This window comes from Mandrillus leucophaeus, unplaced genomic scaffold, assembly GCF_000951045.1.
Source record: "Mandrillus leucophaeus isolate KB7577 unplaced genomic scaffold, Mleu.le_1.0 Scaffold24, whole genome shotgun sequence".
In the NCBI taxonomy this organism is placed as follows: Eukaryota; Metazoa; Chordata; class Mammalia; order Primates; family Cercopithecidae; genus Mandrillus; species Mandrillus leucophaeus.
Window position 1 is genome coordinate 1,359,293 of NW_012102476.1, and position 18,577 is coordinate 1,377,869.

Below are 18,577 nucleotides of genomic sequence, written 5' to 3' on the forward strand. Positions count from 1 at the left end.
GGGAAGTGGAGGCAGGCTCAGCAGCAGGAAGGGAAACAATGCAAAGCACACAGGATCTTCTGAATCCAACTGCTCTGACAAAAGCAAAAGTGGGAGCCTTCCAGGCTGGGTAACTACACTGCAGGCCTCAACCACACTGCAGGTCTCACTGCTGGCCAAAATGTGCATCCCATTGTCATATATGGTCGCAGCACCAGGAGTAAGCAAGAATTTCAGCTGGTGCCCGTTTACATAGGCTCCAGAGGAGACCCAAGAATTAAAGGCTGGGCTAGAAAGTAAATGCAAATGAAGGAGGGCCCAGAGCCTATCGGGGATGAGAGGGCACAGTTTCTGTTGAGGGTCATAAAGCTGGTGTGGCATGGAGGTTATTTGAGGGGGTAAATGGCTATGGGAATCAGAGGAAAAAATGTACTCAGAGTTTCCGTTTGTTAATAGCCTTTGCACTGGAAACTTGGCTTCTGAGCCACCAAAAATTGGGGAATGCTTTGTCATGGATGAGAGAGCTCGTTTTAAAACAGGAAATAAGGATTTCTCCGGCCTGAGAGGTTTTGCCACTGGAATACAAGCCAAGGATCAGTGGTGAGGATGAGATTTACAAATGATCTGGAAGAGCCGAGTTCTATGAAATTGCCAGTAAATAGGCTTTAGTGAAAGCAGGTATGTGGTATTTCCTATAGGAAAAAATAAATCACACTATCCTTCTAGGGAGAGGAGCTCAGAATTATCAGCTATGTCCCAAAAATAGAGTTTCAGATTCACTAGACTTTCACCTAAAGACAGACACAATGGAATGTAAAAACGTCAGCTTTTACAAAAGTAAACAGGACACTGAAGGGTCAAGGTGGGGGAGGAAAGAACACCTGCTTGGTTTTTTTAATAGATCAAGAACAGTGTCTTCAGGGTCCTGAGTACATTCTAATTTGAATAGTGGTCCTGAAGGAAAGACCACCTGGGCATGATTATTCCCAAGAATGGCTTCTGGAAACATCTGTAGCACTTCTACACAGCCAAATGATTTTCATTAGTGGTGACAGCACATTTTACAGGCATGTTTGTTTTGAAAGTGTCTTTTTAAAGTTTTGTCTTTTTAAATTTCTTACCCTATCTACAAAGTCAGGGCCTACATTCGGGACATGCCAAGGCCCATCAGCCTTCTGGGGCCCACTAGATTATTTAGAAGCTTATAGAGTCATGGAAACCAGCCATCACAGACCACCAAGGACAGCCTCGGAAAGAGGCTCCCGTGGAGGATCTGCCATGAATCACAAGCTCATCCAGGAGACGGGCTGCACAATGGGCAGCTCTGTGCTGGGCTGAAACAGCAGTTACCCAACACAGGGGCTGCACGCCAGAGCCAGGACAGGTCCCGTAAGAAGCACGCTGGGAAGAAGGAAGGGCGGTGAGAAGTGATGCACAGCAGCTGATGGGGCAGGGAGGACACACGTGGTTTTCAGTTACTGGTGTTTTCAGCTGACAAAAATCAATGTCAGATGCTAGCTATTTCAACGTTGACAAAAATGAATGTCAGATGTTAAGCTATTTCAACGTTTTGTCATTCCCTATTATACCATCACGAGACTAGTACCAACAAAGCCATGGGACCCTGGGTAAATTAACATCTCTGAACATCAATTTCCTCTTATGTGAAATAGGGGAAACTAGTAATAGCACTTACACCTCACAGGACAATGGAGAGAATTAAGTAATATAAGTCAATAACACAGTGCCTGGCATGTAATGAGAGCTACAAAAGGAAGCTGTTACTATTATTGTTATCAACAAAATAACAAAGAAAGCTAACCCTAAACCCCAAGCAGGCAGGGCCTGTAAACAGCAGCCAAAAACCTTTCCAACCAGCTCTGGTCGGAGCCCCTGGGGCCATCTGCAACAGGTGGGGGGAGGGGGGGTCCACAGACCATCAGCTGCGCTATGGCCTTCCAATTCTAGAGTGCGCAGGAAGCAAGAAAGGGCAAGGCCATGTTTTCCCTAGTACACCTGCTGGTTGAAAGGACATAAGGAAATATTAGAGGCTTTTTAGTAAGTCCTGTCTCTTTACTCCAAATCAGTGTCTTTTCCAAATACCTTCTTGGAATACCCTGTCATGACCTCATCTTTTACCTCCCCCACAGCTTCTTTTTATCATAAGCCTTTAAAAACGTTCCCTGTTTAGAAGTGGGGAGGCCGCAGTGAAGAAATCATGTTCCGACAGCAATGGCAGCAATAATGAAATATCAGTCCAATGGTTTTTTGAATGTTTGGTTAAATTAGAAAATAAAAAATCAGTTTACCTGACCCTGAAGTGACTATAAACTGCTGTAATCCCAAATAAACTTCTAAATTGTCCTGAAGAACTGGGAACTGAAAACAAAGAAACAACAACAAAAAAAATTTAAGTCATAAATGCAAGTTTTAATAGCACTTTAACGTTACAACATAACAAGCAACTAAGGGGTGAGGAACAGGATCAAAACCTTTTCTCTAGGAACCTTTAAATGCAGCTAAAAACCTATGACCACTCTTCAGAGCATGCCCCCCCCCCGCCCAACTACAGTTTCTACAATTGAAACCACCAATTAATACAGAGTAAGAAAGAAAACGTATTAGTTTGACCCTCTTTTTTTTTTTTTTTTTTTTTAAAGCAAAGGACATTGTGCTATGGCTATTGCAGTACTGACAGAGCATGTCAAACCCTGACATCATCTACACCTTCTAGAACTCTGAGAAGGGATCATATCTCCCTTCAAATCCAAGGGAACATCTACGTGAGAGAAATGTCAGCTATGCCTTATTAAAGTATATGGAAAAGTGAAAAGATGGGCCTAATTATTTGGAAGTCAGTTCCCTTGCTCAAGTAGCAGTCAGAACATCATAACCAGAGCTGCATCTTTCTTTCGCAAGCTGCTACACTCACCAGTAAGATTAAAACGTAACCAGCCCCTAAGAAAGGCAGATGGCAAAGTAAAATGAAGTTTTTCAGGAGAGAACACAAGTATAGCTAGGTCATTCAATGCAAAAGATGACACTATGGCCAGGGGCGGTGGCTCACGCCTGTAAATGCCAGCACTTTGGAGGCAGAGGCGGGCAGATGATGAGGTCAGGAGATCAAGACCATCCTGGCTAACACGGTGAAATCCCGTCTCTACTAAAAATACAAAAAGTTAGCTGGGTGTGGTGGTGGGCACCTGAAGTCCCACCTACTCGGGAGGCTGAGGCAGGAGAATCGCTTGAACCCGCGAGGGTTCAGTGAGCCGAGATCACACCACTGCACTTTGGCCTGGGCGACAGAGTGAGACTCTGAAAAAAAAAAAAAAAAAAAAAAGGAATAATCCTAATAACTGCCTTGCCTTGAAGAAGAAATGAATTTAATGAAAATCTCTTTGAATAACAAGCACCACATAGGAAAGGGAATCAATCCTTACAACTAAAGATTCCAGCACATATAGACACAGGCAGAGAAAGCTAGCAATTTGCCAAGAGTGAGCTTTACAACGGCCAGCTTTTCAGCTATGTAACTTCTATAAGTAACAGCTCCCACTTGGCCTGGCCACTTGCAAGCTACTGATAAAGGTATTAAGGCTTTAGTCAAATTCCTATTATATCCAAGACTAAACAGGGTTCCAAAAGTTGGTTTAATATTTTGTGGAAATGTTAGTATTTGTTCAGTTTGAGCAACAGTTAAATGGTAATTATTATTCTGTTTTTAAAAAGTACATATGGCGGGGGAAGAGAGAGACAGAGAGAGAGAGAGAGAGAGAGAGAGAGAGAGACAGAGAGAGAGACAGAGAGAGAGAGAGACAGACACAGGGGAGTCAACCAGCCATGCTCTGTGTACAGGAAAATCGCTACACTTTCCACTCCCCCGAACGGTGCATTACCAGTGTGGAGAAGGCATGCGTGGGCAGGAGCTCCATCACTTTGGCCACCACCTCCAAACTCTGCCGTAAGTACCGCTGCCACTCCGTCTGCTGCTGTGGGGGAAGCACAGGAAAATCAGCTCTCCCAGAATCCTCTCATCTTCCTTGCCAACCTCAAGTCCACTTTCAGAAATAAAATTTTGAAGAAATGGAAAATGATGGAACCAGGTTATCTGGTACAATAAAAAGGCCAAGCTAGAATTTTTTAAAAACAATGAATTAATTTCATTAAAAACCATTTCCTTAGAAAGTAAATGATCCATATAGAATAACCTATTTTCCCCCCTTGGGTTATAGGATACAGAGATGGAGAGCCACTTGTGATATCACCTGTTGGAAATGATCACCCATCACCTTCTGACACAGTCCACTACTGTGTCCCTATCCAAATAACCGACTGACTCAGTGCCACTCAGAATGGGGTCCACAGCCAGTCAGCAAAAGCATCCCTTGGCGGGGGCTGTCAGAAATGCAAATTCTGTGGTCCCCACCCTAAGCCTCCAGAATCAGAATCTGCTTTAACAAGCTGTTCTAGTGATTCTTATCCATGCTGACATTTAAGAAGCAAGACATGTCATTCCCCTTTTGGGAGATGAGGACGTTATGGCTTAGAGAAATGCCACACCCAGCCTTCCAATCTCCTCCATGCCCAAGGTTGCAGAGCTTCAAACCCAGGACATCTGGCTCTAAGCAAAGGGCTCTCTGTAACCCAAATATGACCACCCACAAGCTCTTGACCATGCCACAGTCACTCTAACTTTCAGAACAGCAGCAGTTAATTTGAAAAATTTTAAGCACCTAATGGTTTAAAAAAAAAACAAACAAACACTGGAATTGTTTCCTTACAGACATTTTCCTTATTAACGTTGGGCACATCAGCATCAGAAAATTCAAGACTGATTTTAAGAAGTAGAAGTTTGCATAATATACTCCAAACAGACATCCTTTCATTCTACCCTTATTGGTTCAGTATCTCGCTAACGGTCTCCACAAGCATCCAGCGAGCTCTTACTGCTGCCCAGGTTGGGGAGCAGAGGTGAGGGTGCAAGGCAGGGGAGACAGAGAGGATACAGAGTTCTCACTAAACTACTTTTCATTGTACATATGGTTTCTCTACTTACATCTCTAGTCCACATAAAAATGCCTGTAAAACATTTTTTATGGTTAATAAGTCAAAAGGGACTAGCAGGAGATTAAAAATTTCAAATGTACAACTCAAACCAGAAGACTACTCTGGTTTCAGAACAGTCTCCAGAGCAGAGGGCTCTGGGTTACAGGTCCCCATTCTGATTCACATTACAACGTGAGAGTGACAAAAAGTCAATGAGGGCGTGCCCCTTACATCGTCATCCAGAGTCTCGTCATCCAACTCCTCCAGCTGGGCCTGGTTGTATCTGAACTGGATTCGATTCAACACTTCTGTGAGGAGGAGCACCAGGGCATCTTCGTACCTACATGGCAGGGAGAAATTCAACATCAATCAGGTGAAAGGAGGCTTTCAGCTTAGAATTTGGAAAAGGTCCCCTGCACTATAAAAGAAGTGGTGTCCATGTTGATCACCATGGAAAAGGAGCATCTAAATTCCTGAGGCTGAGTTTACGGGTTGGCAGGTGTGTGCGCGCATGGAACAGAAACAGAGGTATTTATTTAACGATGTACCAGGCACCATGTATCTTCCTGAGAGACTGTTTATATAATAGCCTCTTTTGTCTCTGGCAATATTTTCTGTCTTAAAATATATTTTGTCTGCTATTAGTACAGAGACCTGAGCTTTCTTTTGGTTACTTTTTGCACGGAATATCTTTTTCCATCTTTTTACTTTCGATCTATTTGTATCTGAATCCAAAGTGAGTCTCTTGTAGACAACACGTCATTGGGTCGTGGCTTTATTAAAAAATCTATTCTCTGCCTTTTTACCAGGAGAATCTAATCTACTAAATGTAATGTAATTACTGATAAGAAGGCCTCATTTCTGCCATTTTGCTATTTATTTTCTATGACTTATGTTCCTCAATTCCTCCATTCCTGCCTTATTTTGGGTCAAACAGGTATTTTCTAGTGCTGCATTTTAAATCCCTTGTCCTTCCTTTTACTAAGTATTTTCCAGTTATGGTCTTAGCAGTTGCTCTGGGGATGATAGGCACTGCATATAAATATTACCTAATTCAATGATTTAATGCTTTTAACAGTTGTGAGAAGTAAATGGTATCAATATTTTTCTGATGAAGAAACAACAATTAACAGAAGTTAAATAAACTGTCCAAGGCCAGAAAGCTATTTCAAACCCAGGGCTCCCTAACTCAAAATCATGTTCTCTCTACACATAAATCACCAATGGATTTGTTTTGTTTTGTTTTGTTTTTGGAGACAGAGTCTCACTCTGTCACCCAGGCTGAAGTGCAATGGCGTGATCTTGGCTCACTCCAACCTCTGCCTCCCAGGTTCAGTGAGTCTCATGCCTCAGCCTCCCGAGTGGCTGGGATTACAGGCGTGAGCCACTATGCCTGGCTAATTTTTGTATTTTTAGTAGAGACGGGGTTTCACCATGTTGGTCAGGTTGGTCTTGAAATCCCGACCTCAGATGATCCACCAGCCTCGACCTCCCAAAGTGTTGGGATTACAGGCGTGAGCCACTGCATACGGCACCAATGGGTTTTAAGCCTGCTCCACCCAACTCCCGAAACCTAATCTTTAGTCCATTTTAAGAAGACTTAGAAATTAAAAAGAGCCTGGGGAAACCGTGACCCTCTGATTTGTGTCTAAGAATAATTTCTCAAAGAAATACTCAGAGCGGTAGGTTTGGTATTTCCCACATGTAATAAGAACCCAACTCAGAAGATACCAAGTTATAAGCAACAACTGCTACCACAAAGACTAACAAACTGCTCATTTTCAAGAACAAATCATGTTGCCTAAATACTCGCCTATCCTGAAATGCTTCTAAGATAAGTTAACGGATTGCTCCCACTCATACAGCAAACCACCAGTGCTGGTTAGTAAGCTCTCCACATCAATCTACTCTCCACAGTTGCAATGCTGGGGCTGAGACTCAAAGGACACTTCGTTTCAGTCAGTTAGGTTCTACAGCAGGGACACTGGAGGGAGACTGGAAGGCAGAAGGGACAAAAGGACTGTATCCTTCCTGTGGGCTTGCTGTCCTGGCAGTCCTGCCCCAGCAACAGATACCTGGCAGCAGCAACTGGTTCCAGTTTCCAGCTTCATTCCACATTCCCAGAACTAGTATCGTGCACCCTCAGAGGTAGAGGCAACACCCTCTCCTCAAAGGAATGGTGCCAGTTCGAAAAGGTCCCTCCTCTGAACTCCTGCAGCAGCTGGATGGGGCTGCCTCTTCAGAGATCTGAACCCTAGTTGCTCAGGGCCCAAGCTCTGATCATCCAGATTTTGATAGCCCCAGCTTCTTGCCTTTGCACTTCTAGCGTTAGGGGTGGAGCCACTTCCTGTACTTATCAACCGTGTTATCTCAGTGTTCCCTCTGAAACCTATTTAATCAATTTCCTACACTGAATTTTCTGCTCAAATAATTAAGCATGGTTTCTGATTTCCTGACAGGACTCTAACTAATCACCACCCAATCTACTACAGTTGAGTACTGGGACAACATGATAATCAAAGCTAAAAGATATCCAATACCAAGACCAAATACAGTCCATTTAGTCCATGAGGTACAGTCCATGTGATGAGACTCAGTCTACAGACCACTTACAAATCCTCCTGGATTGTCCCATTTCAGATTTTGGTGTCTTTTTTTTTTTTTTTTACATTAAGAATTTAACCTATGCCAAAATTGACATTTGTATTTATTTACTTATTTTTTAACATAATTTCAACTTTTATGTTAGATTCAGGGGATACATGTTCGGACTGGTTACTGCAGTATACTGCGTGATGCTGAGGTATGAGGTACAACTGATCTCCTCACCCAGGCACTGAGCATAGTACCCAATAGCTTTTCAGCCCCTGCCCTCCTCCCCACTCCCCTTTCTATCAGTCTCCAGTGTCTGCTGTTGCCATCCTATGTCCATGAGCACCCACTGTTTAGCTCCCGACAGTTCATTTCTTAACTAGAGACAGACACTCCTTACTTACCATATCCAGCAGTGACTCCCCAACTGTAAGCAAACGACTTAACAATCTAACACACGCCAGCCCTAAAGTAGACTGGCAACTGAACAGGGCCCAGGAAAGAATGCTGGTACGGAAAAAAGGCACTAATAAAATCAACAACATCTGTGGGAAAATTCACCCAATAAAGTCAAAATCCCACTTAGTAAACTCCATAGAAAGGTAAGATCAAACATTTAGGCCTAGAGTTTACGTTTTTGCCTTTGTTCAAGACATAAATTCTAAAGTTACAGAAGTTTCACGCTACAAATTGCTGTGACAGATCAAAATATTTTCACAATTCTGCTAGGAAAGAAAATCTACTTCAGACCAGAGGACAGATGAATTTTGTCATCTATAAATTGTCTTGCTGTGCTAAAAGGAAATTTAGAGACTTTCTATGCAAATGTAACCCTAAATTAGACCTAAAATCTTAACTGGCAATTGGCAACTCTGGCTGCAAAAAACAAAAAAACAAAACAAAAAAAAAACCGTATCACTTAGAAAATTAAGTACAAGCAAAAACCAGGCAAATATGCACATAGATCATTGATCTCCCCAAGTGTCATGTGGGAGGTGGAGAAAGTATATGGCTGTGACAGACACTCTGGTTGCCTGCCCAATACCCATTCTCCTTCCTCAGCAAGAGAACACTGGGTATTGGGGCCAACTCAAAGACAACATCCCCCCTGAACATGGAGGCGGCCAACGAGAGACTGAAAGCAGCTACTGGGTGGGACTTCTAAGAAGTCTTCTCTTGCCCAACCTATCCCACTTCTCATTTCTGCTGCCTGAATCGTGGGTGTGATGTCTGTAGCATATCCAGCATCAATCTCTGACCATAAGATGATGATGGAGAGGGAAACCATACATAATGGTAGAATAGGTAAAAGGATTCAAAAAATTACTTGCTACACAAAGAGACACGACTTCTCAAGGAAAAGACAATCAACAGATGCCAACCTCAAGATGACAAAGGTGTAGGAATTATCGATGACTCTAAAACAGCTATAATAACAATGCTCCATGAGGTTCCTCTAAGGTCTGAATTGTGCGACTCTTCCCCAAAAACTACTCATTCATATATTGAAGCCTAACCCTCAATGTGTCTGTACTTGGAAGACAGGGCCTATAAAAAGGTAATAAAGTTATCTGAGGTCAAAGAGCAGAGCCTTAATCCAATAGGACTGTTGCCCTTATGAGAAGACGAAGAGACACAAGGGTTCTCTCCCTCCCTTTCCTCACGTGCACACAAGAAAGGCCACGTGAGCACTCAGAGAGAAGACGGTGTCTGCAAGCCACCAAGAGAGCTCACAGAAACAGAATCTGCCAGCACCTTGAAGTGGAACTTCTAGACTCAAAACTATGAGAAAATACATTTCTGTTGTTCAAGGCTTTAAGGCCGGCCTGTGGTATTTTGTTATAGTGGCCCCAGCTAACTAATAGAGCAGGTAAACAATATGAGAAAGAAACCTGGAACTTCAAGAATGAAGGAAAAGCAAGAGAAATGGCAATGTCTGGGTAAATCTAATAGACTACTTCTTTCTTAAGAGCTATAAAATATGAATGATGGGTATGTGTATAAATTAGAACATTGGTGGGGTTTTCCAAGTATGTATATGTAAAACCTCAATATAAAGAAGAGAGGCTAAGGACTCTAATCTATATGGTGGTAAGGTTTCCATACCACCCTTGTGGTAAAACATGACTGTGAAAAGTTAAGTATATATACTATAATACCCAGAACAACCATCAAAAAAACCCACATAAAGAAATGTGGTCCAACACTCAATAGACACACTAGAAAAGAAAACTAAATGTGTATGCAACTAACAGAGTCTCAAAATAAATGAAGCAAAAACTGATCAAACTAAAAGGAGACAGACAAATCCAAAATTATTTTTGGAGAATTCACCCCTCTCTCAGTAACTGACAGAACAAGTAGGATAAAGAAAACATGTATAGGCTGGGCGCGGTGGCTCACGCCTGTAATTCCAGCACTTTGGGAGGCCAAGGCAGGCAGATCACCTGAGGTCAGGAGTTCCAGACCAGCCTGGTCAACATGGCGAAACCCTGTCTCTACTAAAAATACAAAAATTAGCCAGGCGTAGTGGCGGGCACCTATAATCCTAGCTACTTGGGAGGCTGAGGCAGAAGAATCGCTTGAACCTGGGAGGTGGAGGTTGCAGTGAGCCGAGATCACACCATTGCACTCCTCCAGCCTGGGCAACAAAGCAATACCCAATCTCAAACCCAATCTCAAAAAAAAAAAAAAAAAAAAAAGATACGTACAAATTAAACTAGAAAACAATAACAAAAAGGTATATAGAAAATCCCCAAATATTTGGAAACTAAACAAAGGAAATCTCCAAAGAAATTAGAAAATAGTTTAAATCAAATGAAAATTAAAATGTAACATTAAAACTTGAGGGACAGCCAGGCATGGTGGCTCACGCCTGTAATCCCAGCACTTTCGGAGGCCAAGGCAGGCAGATCACAAGGTCACGTGATTGAGACCAGCCTGACCAACATGGTGAAACCCCGTCTCAACTAAAAATACAAAAATTAGCTGGGCATGGTGGTGTATGCCTGTAATCCCAGCTACTCGGGAGGCTGAGGCAACAGAACTGCTTGAACCGAGGAAGCAGAGGTTGCAGTGAGACAAGATCGCGCCACTGCACTCCAGTCTGGTGACAGACCGAGACTCCGTCTCAAAAAAAAAAAATTTGAGGGATAAAGCTAAAGCAGGGCTTAGAAGGAAATTTACAGCATTAAAGGCTTATATATATCACAGAGATAAGCCTATAGGCCTCAAGTTCTGAAAGTTAAATAAAATTATACATGTTAAAGCAACTACATAGTAGGTGCTCAATAAAATATATATGACTAAAGAACAAATGAACAAAGAAATGAATGAAAAACACACAGGCGATAAACAGACAAAATTCTAAGTCAAGTAAATACAAAGGACTGAAGCATATTCCTGGATAGCTTTTTCAACTCAATAAAGCAACTAAGACTCTATTCACTTGCCCTGTGGGGCAGTCAAGAGCAGGAACCAGAAAGCTGCTAGAGCTCTGATCTAAACCTTGTTCACACCTTTTATTGCACCACAATGTTATGTGTAACACTGGCACTTCCTCTTTATTAAGCAGGTTCACCCACTCCAAAAAGCAAGGAGCAGTTTTTCTCACGCTCGCTCGCATTTGTTTACAGTCCAATCTAATGTCACCGGAATCCCTACGCTGGTTTGTGGCCGGTACTTGCCAGAAGTCTAGTCACAAAGAGGCTCATAGAACATGACACAATGACTTTAGGTTGCTTCACATACTCAGGTTTCTTCATCTTCCTGTAAAAATAAATTTCTACACAGGTGACTCCCCTCACATTGACAAGCACAAAGAGCCGGAAGTGAGAGAGAAAGGGGAGGCGAACCAATGCTTATTTACTGAGCACCTACTGTCAGCCAAGGCACTTTACACTCATTGGTTCATTCCACTTTCTCAACAATTTGTGAGGAAGTCACAACCATCCAAAAGCACAAACAAAGAAAGGGAAAAGAAAATCCGGGCCTTTCCATGCCACCACCTCAAAATAGAGATCAGGACGTCTACCCCATCAGCCATTCCGCTCTGCAGGAATGGCTACAGAACATTTACCCAATTAACACTGGGGCTCAGGCTTTCTCAAGTCCCCACCGTCTCTCATCAAGAAACTCCTGACCAGGCAAGAGACCATGCAGAGCTCCAATTTCCAAGCTCCTAGGACCAAAAATAAATCTATGTACATTTGTGCTTCTAAATTAGTAGCTTACAATGCTTACCACTTTGTTGTGATGAATGATGCAAGACCTTTAAACCACAAGGGACAGGAAACGAGTGCTGCCTTTGTGACTTAACCACACCTACGTTTCCCATTTAAGACAGCAAGAAAACATTTTTGACTGCTTCCTGCAAGATTAGTTGCTTCTGAAATATGATTCCAGAATATCCCAACTTCTCTCTGGTATATTTTATAAGCTGACAAACATTTGATCACACGTGCATGCTCTTAGTTAACATAAATACGGTCATCACTAGAAGCCAGTGTTCTTTAGCAGCTGCTCCTGCAAAACAGTATCTCTCTGATATATTAAGAGTCTCTCACAGCCTGGAGTGGTGAATGTAAGGGTTACCGAAAAAATTATAAGCTGAAGTTGAAATATTTTCTTTGTGCAGCCCAGTGGACTAATACATGTTCTTTGTAGTCTACTGTCCTAGACCACTAGGGGGTATCTGATAGGACATGCAGTTCCCCAGATGGTGGTTACTATTTAACAGCATTAACCAGAGGAGCTTGGAGGGGTTTGTTGTTGTTGTTGTTATTTTATTTTAGAGACAGAGTCTTTGTCTGTCAGCCAGGCTGGAGTGCAATGGCATGATCATAGGTCACCGTGGCCTCCAACTCCTGGGCTCAAGCAGTCCTCCTGCCTCAGCCTCCTGAGTAGCTGTGACTACAGGCATGCACCATTTTTTCTATTTTTTGTACAGACAGAGTCTTGCTATGTTGTCCAGGCCGGTCTCAAACTCCTGGGCTCAAGTGATCCTCCCACCTAGGTACCCACAAGGAGCTGGAATTACAGGTGCACACTACCATGTCTGGCTAATTTGTTTTTTAAGTTTTTGTAGAGACAGGGTCTCATTATGTAGGCCGGACTGGTCCCAAACTCCTGCCCTCAAGTGATCCTCCTGCCTCAGCCTCCCAAAGTGCTGGGATTACAGGAATGAGCCATGGCACTTGGCCTGTTGTTTTATTTTTCAAAGGCATAAAGGCATTATATGTGTTACACTTGAAAAAGAATAAATCATGAAAAATTAGAAAGCCTCCAGCCAGGCGCAATGGCTCAAGCCTGTAATCCCAGCACTTTGGGAGGCCAAGACGGGTGGATCACGAGGTCAGGAGATCGAGACCATCCTGGCTAACACGGTGAAACCCCGTCTCTACTAAAAATACAAAAAAAAACTAGCCGGGCAAGGTGGCAGGCGCCTGTAGTCCCAGCTACTCGGGAGGCTGAGACAGGAGAATGGCGGGAACCCGGGAGGCAGAGCTTGCAGTGAGCCGAGATCGCGCCACTGCACCTCCAGGCTGGGTGGCAGGGCGAGACTCCATCTCAAAAAAAAAAAAAAAATTAGAAAGCCACATTTAGGATGATAATCACATGATCAATGAAAAAAAATCCCACTGTTTCAAGTGGTCAGCCAGAACATCTGACAACTGCGACATTAGATAACAGATGCCTAGGCAAGCAGGTAAACATCTGCAGATGGGCTAAAGGCCTTTAGACTGTCCAGGGGCCATGCTACCTATCTCCACAGTCACAACCACAGTCGAAAGGCAGTAACATCTTCTATTATTCCTCTTTGCTATTTGTCATCACTATGACCACGTACTGAGTGCCTAATATATCTAGATGCTGTGCCAGCTATTTTACATACATGATTTCCTTGAACCCCAACCATCCTGCAAGAGGAGTATTAAGTACGTCCATTTTGCAAGAGGAAATGTGATCAGCATATAACCTGACCAAAAGTAAACACAGCTAGCCTAAAGCAAAAAAGGAATTTAAATTCTCTACACCACTGCTCCTTCTATTGGTATAATGATCTGCAGAAGTGTGTTTAATACTAATAATCTGCTAGTATATATTTTCTCTTTTTTTTTTTTTAGACAGTCTCACTCTGTCGCCTAGGCTGGAGTCCAGGGGCGTGATGTTGGCTCTCTGCAACCTCTGCCACCAGGGTTCAGGAGAATCTCCTGCCTCAGCCTCCCAAGTAGCTGGGATTACAGGTGCCTGCCACCACGCCCAGCTAATTTTTGTATTTTTAGTAGAGACAGGGTTTCACCTTCTCCGCTAGGCTGGTCTTGAACTCCTGACCTCGTGATCCACCCACCTTGGCCTCCTAAAGCGCTGGGATTACAGGTATGAGCCACCACGCCCGGCCTTGTACTGTTTTTTAAAAAGCATTTTTATATTAACCATTTCCTCAGTTTATTCTCGCAACAAGCTTGAGAGATACGAAGGAATATGTAGAATATGTACACTAAATATAGAAAAATTAGGCATAGTCCCAGAACCAAAAAGATATGCCTATTTAGCATGCAAGAAAGATATTTTGGCACAAGTAACTTTTCCTTCAAGAATCTCATTTCAAAAACACAATTACTTAAAGTTGGCAACTTCACCAAAAACCGCACCTCCTGTGTGTAATACGATTTCTGATATATGAACGTACTACCTATAACCTGACACCGCAGCAATCTGGAACTTATTCCACAATTACAAAAACCATCTTTGGGAACAAAGGAACAAATGTTTAAACTTGGAAAATAAAATTCTCAAAAGAAATTCGCATATTTATTTATTTTAATTTTCAATAGAGACGGAGTTCAGCAAATGGAACCAGTGATTGGTACCAAGAGACACAGAGTCTCACTATGTTCCCAGCCTGGAGAGCAGTGGCCAGCCACAGTGTGATCACTGCACACAGCAGTTCTGAGCTCCTGGGCTCAAGTGATTCTCCTGCCTCAGCCTCCCATGTAGCTGGGACTATAGGTACATACTATCACATCTAGGTCCTGTTTAGAATTTTTAAAACTCACAAAACCTCAGGAATGGAAAAGCCTTTGGAGTTCCAGTCCAACCTTTTCTCTGCAGTGGAGTCTCTCCTCTCCACCCTCCTCCATTTGGTACATTTATGGGGAAAGAGTATTCACTAACACCACCACCAGCCGAACACTTACAGCGTGCCAAGCGTTCTAAATATGTTAGTTAGTTATTTCAATTAATGTATCAGCAACTATTATCTTCATCCTCAGTTTACAAATGAGGAAATAGAAGCTTCCACAGGCTAAGTACCTTACCCAAGTACCCCTAGGTAGCAACTACAAAACCAGGATCCAAACATAGGTCTGTGCGATTCCCCGCATGGCTTCCACTTGACAGAACCTCCCTCATGCACTGGTTTTACAACACAAGGACCACCTAATCTGAAATTGCTCTTATAAATACTGTGCAAAGAAGTAGGAGCTATAACCAAACAGTAAAATCTGCAGGCACTCTCTTAAGTATGATAAAGTACCTAGGGCTAGATCACCTAGTTTGTAATCTCATAGCGTAAATATACGAATTATACGAATCAGGTTTAGTTTATTAGGAAACTACTCTGATCCTACAATGTAAAATATAGCTTCTTTGCCTCCTTCATCACTGCCTGCTCACTGTGTGAATGCGATGCAGTCACCTACTGAGACTACGATGGGTATGCTTCTGCTAAGAAAAGCTGCCGCTTTTACTTTCCCCATATATGGATGCTGCCATTATTTTCCTGGCATGCTGAATCTCCACCTTCCCTTCCTCTTTTCCCCACCCTGTGACACAAAGAACATATTGTACAGGAAATATACTCTCTTCCTGCAAGCAAGAAAAATGGGTTTGAGAAACATATGGGGGGAAAAAACAAACCATTCCCCATTCTCTGTTTTTTAAAAATATAATAAAAAGTGCAAAAGCAATTATCTCTGGGGTGTGGAATTATGAATAATTTATCTTCCTTACATTTTTCTGTATCTTCTCCTAGATTTAAAAATGAACACCTTTTTCTTAACAGGTATTTATTAATTTATTTAGGAAATTTTCAAACACATACAAATGGAGTAAGAACATAATGAACCCCAAGTTCCTATGAACTAACTCCAACATCAATCACCAACACATGGGCAGCCTGTTTCTTCTCTACACCAACCCACTTCCCTTCTACCCCTAACTGGGTTATTTAAGCAAATCCCAGATGTCATATCATTTTATCCAATAAATACTTCAGCTTGTATCTCTAAAATAAGGGCTATTTAAAAAATTCAAAACATTAACACAAATGCATTAAAATATAAAATATTAGTAATACATATTACTTTTAAAATTTTAAAAAGTCTTAACAAAATACTTAAAAGAGAAAAAAAAGGAAATGCTCAATGGCATTATTGCCTAAACAGCTTACATGACTCAGCTTCACTGAAAAGGTCCATCCAGATGCATGGCTGTCCCTTAGGCCACTAGAATAACTGGCAAAATGACCGTATCTAGTTATCAGTGTTTAAGGAGTTTACCTGTTGAGAACTGCTTCCTTGTCTCCAAGACGACTTTTAATTTTACTTGTCAGATAGTCCAAAAAGAGCGTCCAGATATCCAAACAAGAGAAGTAACCTTCATGAGTAGGCTATGGTACAAAAAAAATCCAGACAATGAAATTATTTAATGCTACTATTCCTTAGAAACACACACATGCCGGCGTTTAATTCCAGCAGAATGATGACACCATAAGCCTAGATTCCCCAGTTTCCTGGTAATCAAAACTGGTAGATTTTAGTCGGTCTATAACACTGGGCCCTCCCGAACCTAACAAGACAAGAGTATCATGGAACACATCATAAGGGAGATACTGTGCAGGATAAACTGAGTTATAAAATAAGTCAAGCAAAAATCTATCTTAAAATCTCAGACTGTCACGCCTGTAATCCCAGCATGTTGGGAGGCCGAAGCTGGCAGATCACGAGGTCAGGAGATCGAGACCATCCTAGCTAACACAGTGAAACCCCGTCTCTATTACAAATACAAAAAATTAGCCGGGCATAGTGGCGGGCACCTATAGTCCCAGCTACTCGGGGAGGCTGAAACAGGAGAATGGCGTGAACTCAGGAGGCAGAGCTTGTAGTGAGCCGACATAGTGCCACTGCACTCCAGCCTGGGCAACAGAGTGAGACTCTGTCTCCAAAAAAAAAAAAAAAAAAAATCTGAGATGGTGGAGAGGGCTCTTATAGATCATCTAGTTTAAATCTATTTTCAAGAGAAAGAAACTGAGATTCAGAGATGTAAGCTGTTTAAGGCTAGAGTTAAAAACAGGTCCCTTTACCCCTAGCCAATGCTCTTTCCACTACAAACCATTATGAAAGCAAAAATCAGTTTCAGTGCCTTCAAAGCTGACAGGTTCACACACTGGAATGTAAGGAAAGTAACACTTGCAGTCTTCCTATAGAACAGACTGAAAATGAACTCATTAAGTCTGACCCTCAGGGCATTATTCCATTTGCAAAGGCATGGGTGTCAAACTTGCTAATAGCAACCTCTAACCAGGTGCTGATGCGGAGGAACAAAGTGAGAAGTCTTTGTAGGATCCTAGTAGTACAATGAAGACCACTGCACTAGTTAATTTTCTCAGGGGCTCTGAGATTCTATTTCATGCAAAGTCCAGGCAACACAATCTCCAACACCAATCCTTCCCCTATGCATTCCGGTTCAACCTGTGGCTCCAACCCCTGATATCTCCACTCAAATGCTCACTACCTGAAAGACTCCTTTGGTTTTGCTAGTGGCTGTCTCACTGGACCACATATTTGGTGACAAGATCAAATATGAAAATAAACAATAACATCACCTTCTTGGATCAGTTTCTTTCCACTGCTGACCCACATGGAAATCTAGACGTTTACAAGGGCATACATGGAGGTGCCCAAGAAATAACTAACATTGGGTGGTGGTATCCAGTGGGAGTTCTCTGTACCTAAGCTGAAGTCTGAGACAGAATAAGTGTAACTTGGCTGGGTGCGGTGGCTCATGCCTGTAATTCCAGCATTAAGGGAGGCCAAGGCGGGTAGACTGCTTGAGACCAGGACTTCGAGACCGGCCTGGGCAACATAGTGAGGCCCAGTGTGTATATTTTAGAAAAAAAAATTAAAATATATAAAAAAAAAGAAAAAGTGGAACTTAAAAAGCCAGGCAAACTCCAACTTCACAACCCAAAGGGTAGCTCTGGAACTAGACAGGACCAACTTCAGAAAACAAAATGATCAAGTCCTGTCTCCACCTCATACTTGGCAATACTGACAATATCCATGACATGAAGTGAACCAGGAGAATAACTAGGAAAAACAATGAATACGCCACATGGAAATGATATGGCAGGCAGACGGAGTGGCTCACGCCTGTACTTCCAGCACTTTGGGAGGCCCAGGCAGGTCGATCTCTTGAGATCAGGAGTTCGAGACCACCCTGACCAATATAGTGTAAACCCTCTCTCTACTAAAAATACAAAAATTAGCCAGGCATGGCAATGCATGCCTGTGACCCCAGCTACTAGGGAGGCTAGGGCAGGAAAATCGCTTGAACCCAGGGGGTGGAGGTTACAGTGAGCTGAGATTGTGCCACTGCACTCCAGCCTGGGCAACAGAGCAAGACCCTGTCTCAAAAAAAGGAGAAAGAAATGATATGAACAGTCCTTGGACAGGCCACCAGACTCACCCATCCAAGAGACACACTTCTTGTCCTGGTTCAACTTGCTGAGCTTCCCTCAAGTCAATCACCAAGGTCATCCCTCCTTGGTTCAAAACTATCCACCAGCCCCCTCAAAAGAGCACAGTTCATCAGATGCATAAGGAAGAGCCTTTGAGAAAGGCTACCACATAAATCCAAGTATTATAGCTCCGTCAAAGTACTTTATAATTATACATGT

The 18,577-nt window shown here is 42.6% G+C and overlaps 1 protein-coding gene across 2 annotated transcripts in view; it reads right to left on the minus strand.

The window, feature by feature from the left end:
- XPO6 (exportin 6) overlaps positions 1-18,577 on the minus strand; it is a 116,220-nt gene that overhangs the window by 32,268 nt on the left and 65,375 nt on the right. For both annotated transcript variants that reach the window (XM_011982342.1, XM_011982341.1), the window contains 4 exons: positions 16,179-16,288; positions 5,257-5,365; positions 3,876-3,968; positions 2,289-2,358 (listed from right to left, as the gene is read on the minus strand). In XM_011982342.1, the coding sequence (XP_011837732.1) occupies positions 2,289-2,358; positions 3,876-3,968; positions 5,257-5,365; positions 16,179-16,288 (382 nt within the window). The remainder of the gene's footprint in view (positions 1-2,288; positions 2,359-3,875; positions 3,969-5,256; positions 5,366-16,178; positions 16,289-18,577) is intronic.